We start from the raw sequence: 15,249 nt of genomic DNA on the forward strand, positions 1-15,249 counted from the left end.
TGTTTTGAGAATGATGAGGGCAGTGAATGTGCTTTACACAATTGATGTATGTATGGATTGTGATAAGAGTCGTCTGAGCCCCAATAAAACAATTAAAAAAAAAGACTGAACTTACTAAAACAATGATAGCTAACTGGCCTTCTAAGATTCCCCTATCATTTTAGTTTTTATTTTCTACCCCGACTCTTCCCAGGTCATCCATGTGGTTTTGTGTATGCGGTGGATAAAAAGGGAAAGCCCATTTGGAAACCAAGATTGATGACAAGATTGAACTAATCTCTTTGCAAGTCCTTTCACAAAAGAACAGCCTAACCCACTGCCATTGAGTCCATTCTGTTTTACAGAACAAATTCCTTAGTTGTTGTTTGTGTCTGACTACACATTTAAAGCAAGTGGAAACTAGCAATTGTTAGAAAATTAAGAGGCATCTGAATTCTGATGCTAGTTTTGATCATTTCATACCCAAAATCTTTAACTAGCCTCCTGGCCATGATGGATAAGACACCTGAAATTTTAAGGACTTTTTCCAGGTAGGGAAATGTGGCCCAGCAGTCACAGTGCTTCTATGCACTCTTTGAAAAGTCTAGCATTTGTCCACAGTAGCTGTAAAGATGAGGGGGAAATTATGTTCCTAACAACCATGATAAACCCCCCTTTCTCTTTCAATGTAAACTACCTAGATAATAAAAATCTGTAGTTGACTAATGAGCTCAAATACACAATACATATTTTGTTAAATCTTACTAATTATCTGATCTATATGCCTTGTCTGTTGTAGGATTGGGTAGTGGCAACTGTGGTTTTGTTAAGGTTTTTCTTTCATTACTTGTGGTAGTTACATAATCTGTTGTCCACTTGAGACTATTAAGAGTGAAGGGGTGGAGTTGAGCTTGTCACTCAGGTTGCAGCTTGATGACCTCATTTGAAGGTGCTAAGGAGATAAATAGCTCACTGGAGGCGGGACACACACTTACTCCTTGCGAGACATTCCTGTTGAGAAGACACATGGAGCTTTGCTGATGGCAGCCAGAGCCTTGGAGCTGGAGGAGCCACGTGGAAACCCAGGCCAGCACTAAGATGCTTCCACAGCCACTGGATCCATCCACAAGACTTTCCTCCCACTGGCCTGTAATCTTGCTGCACTTGGCATCATTGCATATGTTGTGTGAGTCAGAAGAGGAATTTACAGACTTATACTGGACATATGAGCTAATAGCAGACTTAGGAATTTGATCTGGACTGGGCTGGGATGTTTTCTTAATGCACAATTACTCTGTACATAAAGCTATTTCCTATACACATGTGAGTGTCTATGAATTTGTTTCTCTAATCTACCCAGACTAACGCATTACTTATCAGAAGTAAAGCAGGGCCAGAACCTGGGGAAAACATGTTAAAAATAAAGATGAACACCTAAGACAAAATGCAACATCTGCCAAAGCAGTCATTATTAAAAGAAAACATAAAGCCAGGATTAAAGTGATGCCAGGAAAGTTACCTTTACCTTAACTCCTCCCAAGAGAAAGGTTATCCTTACAGCACATTGGATTTATTACCCAATCATTTTCTTTCATAATGCTAACCTCTACCAAACCCACTCCAAAGAAGGAGACATAATATTTCTATAATACATGAAACTATTTACCTTTCATGTTGGATTGGATCCAGTCCAGGAACATTCTCACTCTGGGAAATACAGCTGCTGTCTTGGCTGGTACAGCCAGCACCTCAGCTAATGCTGCCTTAGAGGACAAAGGGGCCTTGCTCATGGCTCCATACTAAAGGGCCAGCAGAGGATCTCTGAAGCATCAAGAAAGTGTGTTCTAGAAAATGACTGCTTTATTCAGAAGTTCCTGATTCCAATTTGGGAACAAGAATGGCTATAGCAAAGCTCCTTAATTTTAGAAATATTTCTATTCTTTCAGTGTTTATACTTTAGGAGATATAATTGTATGTTCCCTTTTCTGCACCAGGGAACAAACATTTTGTGGCCCATCAGATGGCAATGAGAGTCGAAAGGCAAGCAATCAGTTTACCATTAGCCAGTTTAAATGACAAGAGAACAGTTATTGTGTCCTCCTAGCCTCACCGGAGGGGTAACTGCCTTAAGTTACACTATCACCAATTAATAAAGCCAATATTTAAAACTTAAACTGCACCTTAAAAAAGAAAATCAAGACACCACCCAGTAGCTCAAATAAATCCAACCTTGTGAATGTAACTTGTCCCTTTAAAGTATTTGGATGAGGATCATTACTATGGTAACTTCTGTCAGGTTTCCCGGTGGATGGTTACTCTTGGCAGTCAATGTGTGATAATCCCAAGAATACATTATAGCATGTCGAAGGGCATAAGATGTTGACAGGATGACCAAAACAATGTGCCATCCGACTTGTTTCCAACTCATAGTGACCCTGCAGAACAGAGCAAAACTCCCTCTGAAGGCTTCTGAGACTGTAAATGTTTCTCCCGTTAAGGCTGTATTATTACTACAGTTTGTTGTGAGTGACCTTCCAGTTAATTTCAGTTCGTATAAATGCCCTGTGTGCAGTGCAGAGCTGCTCCACCCTCACTGCCACGCAGTCAGTGCTGACTCATAGCGACCCCTCTGGGGTTTCTGAGGCTGTAACTGTTCATGGGAGGAGAAAGTCCAATCTTTCCCCCGTGGAGCTGCTGGTGACTTTGAACGGCCAACCATACCACCCAGTGAGGAAGCACTGTGCTACCAGGCCTCCCAGAACGGATCCTTAGGGTTTTCAATGCTGAGACCCTGTAGTTGCTGGTCTTTAGGGTTCCTCTAGGTGAGTTAGGACCCTGGGTGACATAGTTGGTCAAGTGTTGGCTGCAAACCACAAGGTCAACAATTCAAAATCACCAGCAACTCCATGGGAGAAAGAGGAGACTTTCTATTACCATAAAGAGTTTTAGTCTCCAACCCCTACCAGGGCAGTTCTACTCTGTTCTATAGGGTTACAATGAATTGGAACGGACTCAATGGCAGAGAGTTTGGTTTGGGATTCTAGGTGGGTTTAAAAAGCCAATCTTTTGGCTAGTAGTCAAACGTAATTATTTATGCCATCCAGAGAGTTCTTATTAAAATAATTAGGGCTAATTCTAGTATTTTTCTTTATTTGAGCATACATGCATATTGAAGTAACACAAATTCCGTGATTTGAAGACCTAGCAAACTTAACTTACTGGAATCTGAGATGCAGAGATGCTGCTGTTTTAGGTGCTGTCAGGGTTTGACTCAGAGAGACCCTGCGTAGAACAGAAGGAAACACAACTGATCCAGTGCCATCCTCACAAGCGTTATCTTTGAGCCTATTGCAACCACTGTTGTCAATTCATCCCATTAAGGAGCCCCCCCTGTATTAATGAACCTCTGCTGTAGTAAGCACCATGTTCTTGTCCAGGCACTGGCCTCTCCTGACAACATGTTTGACGTACAGGAACTGAAGCCTCGGCACCCTGATTCCACAGAGCATTCGGCCTGTACCTCTTCAGGACAAAACTGTTCGTTCTTTTGGAACTCCATGGTATACCCAATCTGTTTCACCAACAAGATAGCTCAGAGGCCTCCGTTCGGCGGTCTTTACTCGTGATCTGCTTTCTCTGTGGTCTTCTGTAGTCACATGCCTATGAGGCCATTGAAAACACCTTTGCTTGGGTCCGATGCACCTCAGTCTTAAAGAGACAAGTAATCTGCTCAATTTCATATACATAGTAGTGTTGGGAGAATTTGAATCATGCCCCTCCCAAGGCTCTCTTTTTTTCTTCACCAAATTGACACCTACTCATTAATGGAGTTTCAGTAGAAGCTTTAGCACAAGACTTAGATATGTATAGAATTTAAGGCAAGACACATGAAGAGTACACATGAATTTTCACAATTTTAATTATTGCCATTTTGTTTATAATTAGAGTGAGTGCATATTTCAAAAGGCTCAAATAACTCCCCAAATATTGGGAGAAAATTCATAAGAGATAGAAGATTCTCCCGTGCCTCCTTCCAAAAATACGTACTTTTGAAAAAAAAGTCAATAGACAAGAAGGGAACTAGAGAGGAAAACTGATTTTTTTCCCCCTTGAGTACCAAAACCTGTATATCATACTACAGTCAATTTATAAGCACAAATATCCTCTGCATGTTTCTCTAGGTTGAGTTGTAATATCCAACAATACTTAAACACATGCTTGTTTGTATATATTTTAATTGTTTAATATACTCCACGAGGGAATGAAATTTCTTAAAATGACTCTTCTACTCTAGTCTCTGTAACTTCCAACAGATGATTGGATGGGATTATGCAAATGGGATGTGTGTAATATTAATAGAGGGGATTGGTCAGCTTTTGTTAGCACCTCTCGGCTGTAAGGATGAGCCATCTTTGAAGCAGCAGTAGAGAGAGCACCTGAGGACCTTGACGAGCATGTCCATGATCTCTGTCTGAAGTGGTCCGGAGGCTGTGGCACAGAGACTCGAAGGAGCAGTGCCAAGACTTTCTCCTCATCTGTCCTAAGACCATGGGACTGTGAGGTAGAGGGTCAGGTGGACTGGCTTCCTGGCCCATGAAAACAAAAACCAAGGGATCATGGGGCTGCACAACTGAGGCCCAGAGAGAGACTTGGCTGCTGGATAAGACGAGGTGTTGCTGTAGACCAAGGACTGTGCTCTTACTGATCCTGACTTGTAACTTGTTATCGTCACTTCTCTAATAAGTCACCTTAATTATGAGCATTGTCTGTGAGTCCTGTGTGGCCATTGCAACAAATGATGGAATTCAGCATAAAAGTGGAGCACCATGGGAAGAATTGTTGGTGTCGGAGTAGGTAAAGAAGGACGGAGAATGGAGGGATCTCTAACCCTGCCTCATGGCATTAGAGGAGCCAGAGGAGGCCATTTATTGCAATCATTATATCTTACTCACCTTTGTAGCCCAGGAGGCATAATATGAGGTCTACTATATTATAGATGTGCAATATGCTTGCTTATAATATGATTAAATGCTTTAAATTAAGTGCTTTAAATTAGATGCATCAAAACCAAACCAAACAAACAAATAAGTGCTCTGCCATCAAGTTGGTGCTGACTCATAGCCGCCCTATAGGTCAGGGTAGAACTGCCTCTGTAAGTGTCTGAGACTTCATTCTTTCAGGGTAGAACTGCCTCTGTGGGTTTCTGAGACAGTAATTCTTTTTTTTTCTTAAATAAATCATCGTTATTCTTAAAGCTTTAAAAAAAAACATTTTATTGGGGGCTTATCCAGCTCTTATCACAATACATACATCCATTGTGTCAAGCATATTTGTACATTTGTAATTCTTTATGGGAGTAGAAAGCCTCAGTTTTCTCCCAAGCTGTTGGTTTTGAACTGGTGACCTTGCTGTTAGCAATCCAACTAGTAACCACTACAGCACCAAGTGCATCAGAAGTGAGCATTAAACGGCAAGATGGCAGAGTAGTCAGACACAGGTACCTCCACAACAGACATGAGAGATGAAATAGAACATATGGATTTGTGGTAGCTGTGTGTCAATGTACTGTTGTAGCCATCTGTGAACAAAGATTTCAGCACAATTTAACTTGCACATGATATTAATATTAATTATAATAATAATTTATAAATTATCAAGGGTTCATGAGGGAGGGGGAAGTGGAGAGGGAGGGGGAAATGAGGAGCTGATATTAAGGGCTCAAGTACAAAGCAAATGCTTTGAGAATGTTGATGGCAACAAATGTATAAATGTGCTTGACACAATGTATGTATGCATGTATTGTGATAAGAATTATACGAGCCACCAATAAAATTATTTTAAAAAATAAAAATAAAGAAAAAATAAATTACTGATATTAGTCAATAATTCCTGTACTCAGTTTGGTTCTCTTTCTTTGGAATGGGGAAAAATATGGATTTTTTTCAGTCAATTGGTCAGGTAGCTGCCTTCTAAATTTCTTTGCATAGACTGGTGAGTACTTACAGTGTTTCGTCAGCTTGTTGAAATCTTTTCTTTTTTTTTTTTGAAATCTTTTCATTGGTATTCTGTTAAGTCCAGAATTCTTGCTTTTCATTACTGCTTTTAGCACAAATTGGACTTCTTCCTTCAGTATCATCAGTTTTTGATTCTCTTGAAATAGTTGAATGTTGGTCAGTTCTTTTTGGTATGGTACAGAGACTCTATGTATTCTTTCCATATTCTTTTGATGTGTCCTGCATTATTCAATAATTTGTCCATATAATATCAATGAAGGTTTCAAAAGTTTTACTCCATCTACATCATTATGATTGACTCTATTTTGAGGAGTTTGTTAGACAGGGTTGGCTACAGAAACAAATATATATACTAGAGAAACAAGCATGTATGTATATGAGAGCTTTATATCAAAGAGTAATTGTATATCAAGAAAACAATACAGCCCAGCCCACATCAAGTCTGATATTAGACCATATGTCTGATACTAGTCTATAAAGTCCTCTTCAGACTCAGACAACACATACAATGTTGCTGAATGCAGGAAGATCACAGACTGGTGGGTAAAAACTCTTGTGGATCCAATGGCAGTGGAAGCATCACAGGGCTGTCTTTGCAGGTCTCTGCCACATGGCTTGCTCGGGTCTCAGTGTAGCTCCAAATGGCTTGTCCACAGGAAGACAAAGGAAGAGAGGCAAGAGAGAGAGACACCTCTTCTGATGGCAGAATCAAGAGAGAGGAAGTTCCCAGAATCCTCATGAGAAGGCCACGCCCACAGGGAGACATCATTAGGCTGTAAGCTGATTGACTAGACTCCACCCCTTCAATCTTAATATCCTCAAGTTGACATGAGATTATGTAACTACCACAAGGAGGCAATTCTTCCTCAATTGTATCTTGAGTGGCTTTTAACCCAAGGGTCTCATCTTCCAGCACTACATCTGACAGTGGTCCACTGCTATGCATATGGTTTTCAGTGGTTAATCTGTCCGAAAAAGACAGACTATTCCTTCTTCCTCGCTGGTCTAGAAGTCTACTGAAACTTGTCCACCACGGGTGACCCTACTGGTGTTTTATATAGTGACTGGCATAGCTTCCAGCATCATAGCAGCATGGAGGGGACCACATTATGACAAAGTAGCAGATGAGAGGTGTGTTAGAATCACATCAAAACAATAATTAGAAATCACGTGACCCCAGCATTTATGTAAATATATGATTCTGTAAAAAACGGCTCCTGTGGGGCCGTTCTATTCTGTCAGAATGGGGCTGCTGAGTCAGCCATTCAGTAACACTCCCAAACACCAGCAGTTACTTACACCTGACGAGGACCCTCTCCAGATCCGTTAGCTGTTTCCGTAGCACATACCCTGGCTTTGTGCCTTGGGGCTCTGCCTCCCTCTCCACTGCCACCAGGAAGCTACCCAGTACGATGAGAAGTGATAGGTACTTCCTCCAGGGCCTTAAAGGTATCTGAACTTGTTTTCCTTGTTCATGGGCCCAGGCAGTGGTACAGTGAACCCTTGTTTATCGCGGTTAATCGGTTCTAGACCCTACCGTGATAAATGAAATTCCGCGAAGTAGGATTCCTTATATCCAAAAGTTTTACCTTTTCCTGGATGGTGAGCATCTTCCTCTGGCGCTTATTTTTATTGTCAGAAGGCTTAGAAGAAGAAGCTCGTTTAGGAGCCATCATAGGGCTTAGATAAAATTTCTTAAAAATCGCAAACAATTACAGTACACTGTACAAAAGCAAAAATGCATCTGATACGTAGCTCCGATACGTAGCGATGCAGACAGAAGCGTATACAGTATGAGCCAATCAGTGGCAGTAATGACAGAGTATGCGCTGTTACGCAAAAACCGCGATAGAGTGAAGCCGCGGAAGTCAAAGCGCGAAGTGGAGAGGGTTCACTGTACTCCCCTCCTGGGATCTTTGATGGACCCTCTTGTTTGTATACTGGCTTCCACCCACTATCTGTCATTTCATGTTTGGATTAAGTAACTCAAGTTTACTGCTGTGGGGAGGTACAGAGAAAGTTGGTTATCTGGATTCACTAGTGATTTCTTTCTGCCTATGGAGAAGCCCCAGCAGATGGTAACTTACTATTTTACTGTGCAAAATCAGAATTCTCTCACCTGGCAGAAATCTTTCCCTCCAGATGCTGTGAAACCAGCACAGATCATCTTCTCTGTGATCCCCCAGGGTGAGCAGGATAGTAAGTTCTTTCATAGACCCCTTTCTAACACAGGCACTTGAGTCTGCTGTAAGCAACCTTGCTGGGGCACTGCCTAATTAAAAGACAGAATTGGAAAGAGGGAGAGTTTACTAATGACATAAGTCATGTTAAAGAAATATATTTTAAGTTCACACTTGCTCTGCACCAAAATAACTGCAGTCATTCAATTTTCTCTGAGCTGATGCAGAATATCGAATCACAAAATAGAAGTATATTGCGTGTAGCCTGTCTTAATTCCCAGCTGTAGTGTTCTTGTGAAGTGAAACCTGCTGGCAAGCAAACAAGATCTAAAACCCTTTTTGTTAAAAACAATAACAAAATCCCCACATATTTCCAGTTTGTATTTCAGCATTTCAAGTATGGAGACAACAATAATATTGCTATAGAAAACTTGACAAAGAGAAATTCAGCAAGAATGCACAAATGTGCAGAAATCAATGTTCTTTGATGGCTATCAAGGGCAGAGGGAATCACCCTCTGGTCTAGACAATAGGCTCCCACACTTTTTTTACCTACTGCCCTCTTTTCAAAAAACAAAAATCTTATACCTACCCTCGGCAATTAAAAATGTTAGCACTAGATTCCATAATCCAGGGTAAAGTGTAGGAATCTGATTTTGCTGCCACATTGGATTGTTCCAGGGCCCCCAGGGTTAGTATAACCCACCTAGGGCAACATTGCTCCAGCGGTTCTTAACCTGTGGGTCGTGACTCCTTTGGGGGTCAAACGACCCTTTCACAGGGATCACTCGATTCATAACAGTAGCAAAATTACAGTGATGAAGTAGCAACAAAATTAATTTTATGGTTGGGGGGTCACCACAACATGAGGAACTGTATTAAAGGGTTGCAGCATTAGGAAGGTTGAGAACCACTGCTCTAGACAGCAAAAAACAAACATACAGACCCCTACTACCCTGAGTTGTTTCACATTTGCCTCCTTTTCTCCCAGAACTTTTAAAAGTGATCCCTTCTCAGAGCAGTTGGTGGTAGTAGGCAGGCATCATCCGACTGCCCTCCAAGCCCTTGAATGTCTATGCACCATACCTTAACCACCGGACAACTGAGAAGTGGCCTTGGTTGGGTTACCTGGAACTGAACTCACCCTGTGACTTAATTTTCAGCCAAACAATAGACAGGTCTCTCATGGGAACAATAACATTATAGAAGTACCGACACCTAGAATAATGATCCAGGTGAGATCAACAGGGCAGCTTTTACCCAAGGACAAAACACAGGTGGGTTAGAAAGGAGATGGGGAGACCCTGGGTGGGAGGAGGATAAGGAATATCACATTGAGGGGAAACAAAAGGCAAATGGATTGTTTGAAATAAATCTGCTCTGTAAGCTTTTAGCCAATTCCCAATAAAATATTATTAAAAAAATCAATTTTCTTGCCCAGCTTGAAAGAATGATTTTTAAATTATTATTATAAAACTGCAGCTACTTCTCAATTGTTTGGCGTTCAAGGAATTCTTATAGATTGAAGGTTTTAGGAGCACAGATATTTATTCAAATGTTTTGAAGGCAGTCAGTCAACAAATATTTCCTGAATGTTTATTTTATTCAGGTCTGTTTCCAACTCTGGGGTGCTGAAGAAAACATAAGTCTGTCTCCAATAGACTCCTGTTCCAAAGGACAAGACAATTATACAGAAACACAGCAGTTCTACTGCAGAACAGAGGTCTGAGCAGACGAGGCATTTGAGATGAAAATGAAACATTGGCGAGGCAGCCGTGAGCGGATAAGAACAAGAGTGCTCTAGCATGAGAGAGAGCCGGACCGGCTAGGTGTGATGCAGAGGAAGAAAGGTGGCTCTAGTGCCTGGAGATTAGCCGACAAGGAAGCAAAAGACAGATGGGAGACTGGAGCACTGTGTCAAACCAAAGGGAAGCTTTCCCACTCAGAGGAAATAGTTCCACGTGTAATGGAAAGCTGTCTAAGGATTGTAAACCCAAATTGATGTTAAATTCTGGCTTTGATATATATTAACCAGGGAAATGAGCAAGTTCCTTAACGTCCTCATTTACATAATGAGGAGAAAGTGCCTTTTATAAGGCAGATTTTATGAAAAAGCAATTTAGCTGCTGGTAGCACATAGGAATGCTGGGAGCAGTCAAAAGATAAATTCCATTCTTCAAACTCACAGATTATAAGTAAATGATACAAACACAAAGAAAATAATCTTGCACGGTGAGTAAAACAAAATGAAACATCATTCAGAGTTCGTATTTTAAGAACATGTAAAATGGTGGCATCAGATCTTGTTGAAACTCAAGAGCAGAGATGAAAAATCAAGACCCATATAAAGCTTATTCCTATGCAGAATTAGATATGCTTCCACTCACCAAACAGTTTATTAATGTTGACACCGGCACCCCAGCCCCACTTCTCTGCCATTGTGATGGCCACACAATGTACAACTATTCTCACAATTATGGAGTTTTTAAAGGCAAAATTCAGGAACAGGATAAACTTGGAAGTAGCATGAATTCAGCAAACAGGATACTTCAATCAGGTTGACTTCCAAGCAAGACAGCATTTCTACTAGGGGCGTGGGGTGGGGGGCCCTACTGCCATAGCGCCTTTGTGCTTGGGCAGGGTTCCAGTTCTGCAGCTCTGCCCAGACTTGCCCAGAGGCAATTGTTCTGTGTGAAAAGGTGCTCACTCAGCTCTTTTGCTTCATGGATCTGCAGCCATCGACATCTTACACCACTTTCCTGGTCTTGCTGCTGATGCCATCTTGTGCTATCTGTCTCCAGAGTTAACAGTGTGCTCACTCCCTCTGGGTGTGTGTGTGTGTGTCATTCTGTCTGTCTCTGTCTCTGTCTGTCTCTGTCTCTCTCTCCCTCCCTCCCTTTTACTCACTCCATCTTCCCTCTCTCCTCTGTCTCAATGCAAGGTCCACAAGCCCCAAGGATGTACGCTGCTCCCTGCTCTTCTTGATGGTAGTAAGGCCCTGTTCAACTTCTGTGATAATGGCTCTTTTAAACCTAACAGGAGGGCAAACCTGACCAATCCCCTCAGTAGGAGAAAACTTTATTTGCATAGCAATTGAGGAATCCCTGCAAGAATTTCATATACTGTGTTAGTCTGGGTTGACTAGAAAAAAAAATCATAGACACTTATATGGGTATAAAAAGCTGTATATACAAGAGCAACTGTACATTAAGAAAACATTTCAGTCCATATCAAGTCCATAAGTCTGCTATTAGCCCATATGTCCGATACCAGTCTATAATTTCCTCTTCAGACTCATGCAATGCATGCAATGATGCTGAGTGTAGGAAGATCACAGGCCAGTGAGTAGAAAGTCTTGTGGATCCAGTGGCCGTGGAAGCATCTTAGTGCTGGCCTGGGTCTCCATGTGGCTCCTCCAGCTCCAAGGCTCTGGCTGCCATCAGCATAGCTCCATGTGGCTTGTCCACAGGAATTTCTTGTAGGGAGTGAGTGTGTGTCCCGCCTCCAGTGAGCTGTTTATCTCCTTAGAGCCTCCAAATGAGGTCATCAAGCTGCGACCTGATTGACAAACTAAACTCCACCCCTTCACTCTTAATAGTCTCAAGTTGACAACAGATTATGTAACTACCACACATACCTTATTTACATAATGAACTGTTCAATCACTGAAGGATTGTGACCTAGAACATCATCTTGGCAGAGAGAATATACATGTATATATCCCATATATATACATATATACATGTATATATCCCAACACACACACACACACACAAGGCATACGAGGGGATACCTCCACAAAAAAACCCAGATTTCTTTTTCAAAGCTATGTGTTAAAATTTTTTTATAAAACAACCTTTATCACCTTCAAAGTACTCTTCATTATACATTTGTCAAATCTGTGATTCAATTCTTGGAAACGTTTTTCAAACTCATCTGTTTGGATGGCTGACAGCACCTTCCTCATTTTTTTCCTTCACCTCTTCTACGTCATTGCCATTAAATTGCCGTGTTTCATGTCCCTCTGCATTTGTGGAAACAAAAAGAAGTCCCACGGAGCGAGGTCGGGTGAGGAAGGTGCATGGGGCAAGAGAGGCAAAACTGGCACACTGAGCTGGCTCCATGAGCAGGTGCATTGTTGTGGTGGCAAAACCAGTCCGCTGTGTGCCACAAGTCAAGCCTTTTTTCTTGTACACTGTTAAGCAACCTTTTAAGAAGCTCTAAATAGAAAACTTGATTCACAGTCTGGCCTGGTGGAATGAACTCCAAATGCACTACAAACCAACATTTTTGGCCATTCAGGAAGTTGATGGGCATCCAGAACAAGCTTTGTCATCAATCAACATTTCACCTTTTTTGAAATGAGGAAGCCACTTGTACATTTGAGTTTTTCCCATAGTACTGTCCTTGTAAGCTGTGTTCAATATCACAACAACTCTGCACCATTTTCCCCCAAACAGGAAACAAAGTTTCACAGCCACTTGCTATTCTCTTAAATTGCCCATCATAAAAAATGAGGTTCGAGCGAAACTGCTTTTTATAAAAACATTCACTGTGACCAGAGAGAACCTTCCCAAGGCAACGGCACTGGGAGCACTAACTCCAGCGAGTTGGTCGAACGATGACCACCTAGTGGGAAATTGTGTACTACAAAAGCTCCACCCAGCAGAGCTCTTTTCCATTTTGGGATACACACATGCACATATATATAAATTCTTACAATGTAAATTTTATATTCTTGTCTTGGAAAACTATAGCAAGTAGGCCAACTACAGGTCTTTACCCTTCTGATTATTTTTGTAAAAAGCTTGAGTTAAAAACACTTTGTACAATTTTAAATGGTTGAAAAATCAAAATAATATTTTGGGTCACATGAGCATTATATGACATTTAATTCTTGTAGATGGTCTACGATGGCTCTTTGTACTCCAATAGCAGAGGTGAGGGATGGGGACAGAAACCTGATGGCTTGCAAAGCCTCAAATATTCATTAGCTGGTTCTTCTCATGTAAGCTTGAAACCCGGTATCTATTCCAGCTATAACCCAAGTCACAGAAGGAAGACTGTAGCACAGCTCACAACTAATTTTCTAGCCACTTGCCAAGCTAATACAGATAAATTAAACCTAGATTCTACCTTTCAAATTAAATGCTGCTTCTATCTCCTTCCAGACATGTCTTCAAAAGTAGTTGTAGCAGTCATCTCTACATGACAGTAAACCATTTACCTTCACTAGTGCTTCCCCACCCGGTCAGTGTACAGATCTTGGAAGAAAGCAGAGGCTCTGTGCTCCATGGGAGGCACATTGGCCTTACCAACTGTGGGATACAGTAAGGTTTTCCCCAGGTTGTCCCCCTATAAATATATGCCAAACCTAAGAACATATGCTCATTGACGGTATGCCTGGAGGTCAGCTGCTTAAAGGCGATCTCCCTGAGGGTATCAGCCATCTAGAGCAATCAGACCCTATAATCTGTCCCACCCAAAGTAGAGCCTGCTCCCTGCTAATAAGGATAGCAGATTGTTTCCCTGAAGGAGACCCCAAAGACAAGGTCAAGCCAACTCAAGGAGGACCAAGGTTAGGCTGCCATCTTGAATCTTGGGTCTGCCCATCTTATCGCATGTATGCCCCCAGTGCCTCCCCTTCATATTGCACAGCCCAATGCATAATCACTGTACCGCCTGGGCTCCTAATGTAAGGCAGCAGTGACTCCATGACAGGCCGAGCCTCTTAAAATAGGCCTAAGTTCCATTTTTCCAGCTTTAAGTTTTGTTTCTCTAACAGCCTTGAGTTTCCTTTCTCTAACAAAGTCACCCTCTCCCCCAAATGACGCTGACCACACCTGGAAAGGTCCGAGTGAGTGCAATAATGCTGACCGCACCTGGAAAGTTCTGAGTGACCACAATTGGAACATCCTGAGAGTGGAGCCAGTCAACCAAAAAGACCTGCACAACCAATTGTCTCCAGATGAAGTCATTGAACTATGGGAGGGTGAGGGGGAATAGTTTCACCCAGCTTATGTAACCTGTAAAAAGTATAAAACCTTGGCTTGTGCCCCAGGCTGGGGTCCTCGTCTCGGAGGAGGCCACTGCGTTAGTGCTCTGGGACTTGGACCCTAGCTCGAGCTCGTCAATAAACTCCTTTGTTGTTTGCAGCCTCGGTGACTCTGCCTCTCTGTTCCTGGGGCCACGGGAAAGCCGGCAGTAGCACTATGTATGAGTGATAGATGAAGATAATGATAATAGGTTAGTAAATAGTTACATGTTTCAGCTAAATATGGAAAAATATAGAGTCCAGGCACAATGACTCTGATAAAATGTCTCTCACGTGCTCTGTCAGTTCTTTCAGGGCCCTATCACGATCCCCAGCAACATTGTCCAGTAGAGTGGATTGTTTGTCCTGGAGAACATGAAATCGAGTTTGATATGAAAACTTTTCAAAATCTTTTGGCCTAACCCCATTTGGTACCACTAGAGGTATCGTTGAGTTCTGCTCTATGGGATCTGCTCTACTAGGTCAGCACACTATTCCTCCTGGTCTACAGGAGGAGTGGTTGTTTCCAAAAAACCACATTTTTTATTGTGAAGTGGGTGAAGGTTTGTAAATAAAATCAAGTTTTCATTCTACAATGCATATACATTTTGTTTCATGTCATCGATTGTAATTCCCACAATGTAACTCAACTCATGCCATATTCTCCTGGTGTTTTCCAATAACTCTCTGAACCTGAAAAGTGTTTCTTAATTGTATATCCTTTCACCTTTTTTTTGTCTCTGGGTATTTAGACCCTGTTCTCAAATGTGTAAAGACTATTTTCTTTTCTTTTTTTTAATCACTTTATTAGGGGCTCATACGACTCATCACTATCCATACATACATCAATTGTGTAAAGCACATTTGTACATTCATTTCCCTCATCATTCCCAAAACATTTGCTCTCCACTAAGGCCCCTGGCATCAGGTCCTCATTTTTCCCCTCTCTCCCTGCTACCCCCTCCCTCATGAGCCCTTGATAATTTATAAATTATTATTTTGTCATATCTTTCCCTGTCTGATGTCTCCCTTCACCCACTTT

General features: G+C 41.7%; 1 protein-coding gene across 1 annotated transcript in view; it reads right to left on the bottom strand.

Moving 5' to 3' along the window:
- OVCH1 (ovochymase 1) overlaps positions 1-15,249 on the bottom strand; it is a 107,395-nt gene that overhangs the window by 50,250 nt on the left and 41,896 nt on the right. The window contains 5 exon segments of the mRNA XM_030885112.1: positions 1,646-1,800; positions 8,113-8,261; positions 13,401-13,491; positions 14,502-14,548; positions 14,551-14,573. Of these exon segments, the coding sequence (XP_030740972.1) occupies positions 1,646-1,800; positions 8,113-8,261; positions 13,401-13,491; positions 14,502-14,548; positions 14,551-14,573 (465 nt within the window).

The sequence above is a fragment of the Echinops telfairi genome, unplaced genomic scaffold, assembly GCF_000313985.2.
Source record: "Echinops telfairi isolate 266 unplaced genomic scaffold, ASM31398v2 ScPeMD7_21;HRSCAF=78, whole genome shotgun sequence".
In the NCBI taxonomy this organism is placed as follows: Eukaryota; Metazoa; Chordata; class Mammalia; order Afrosoricida; family Tenrecidae; genus Echinops; species Echinops telfairi.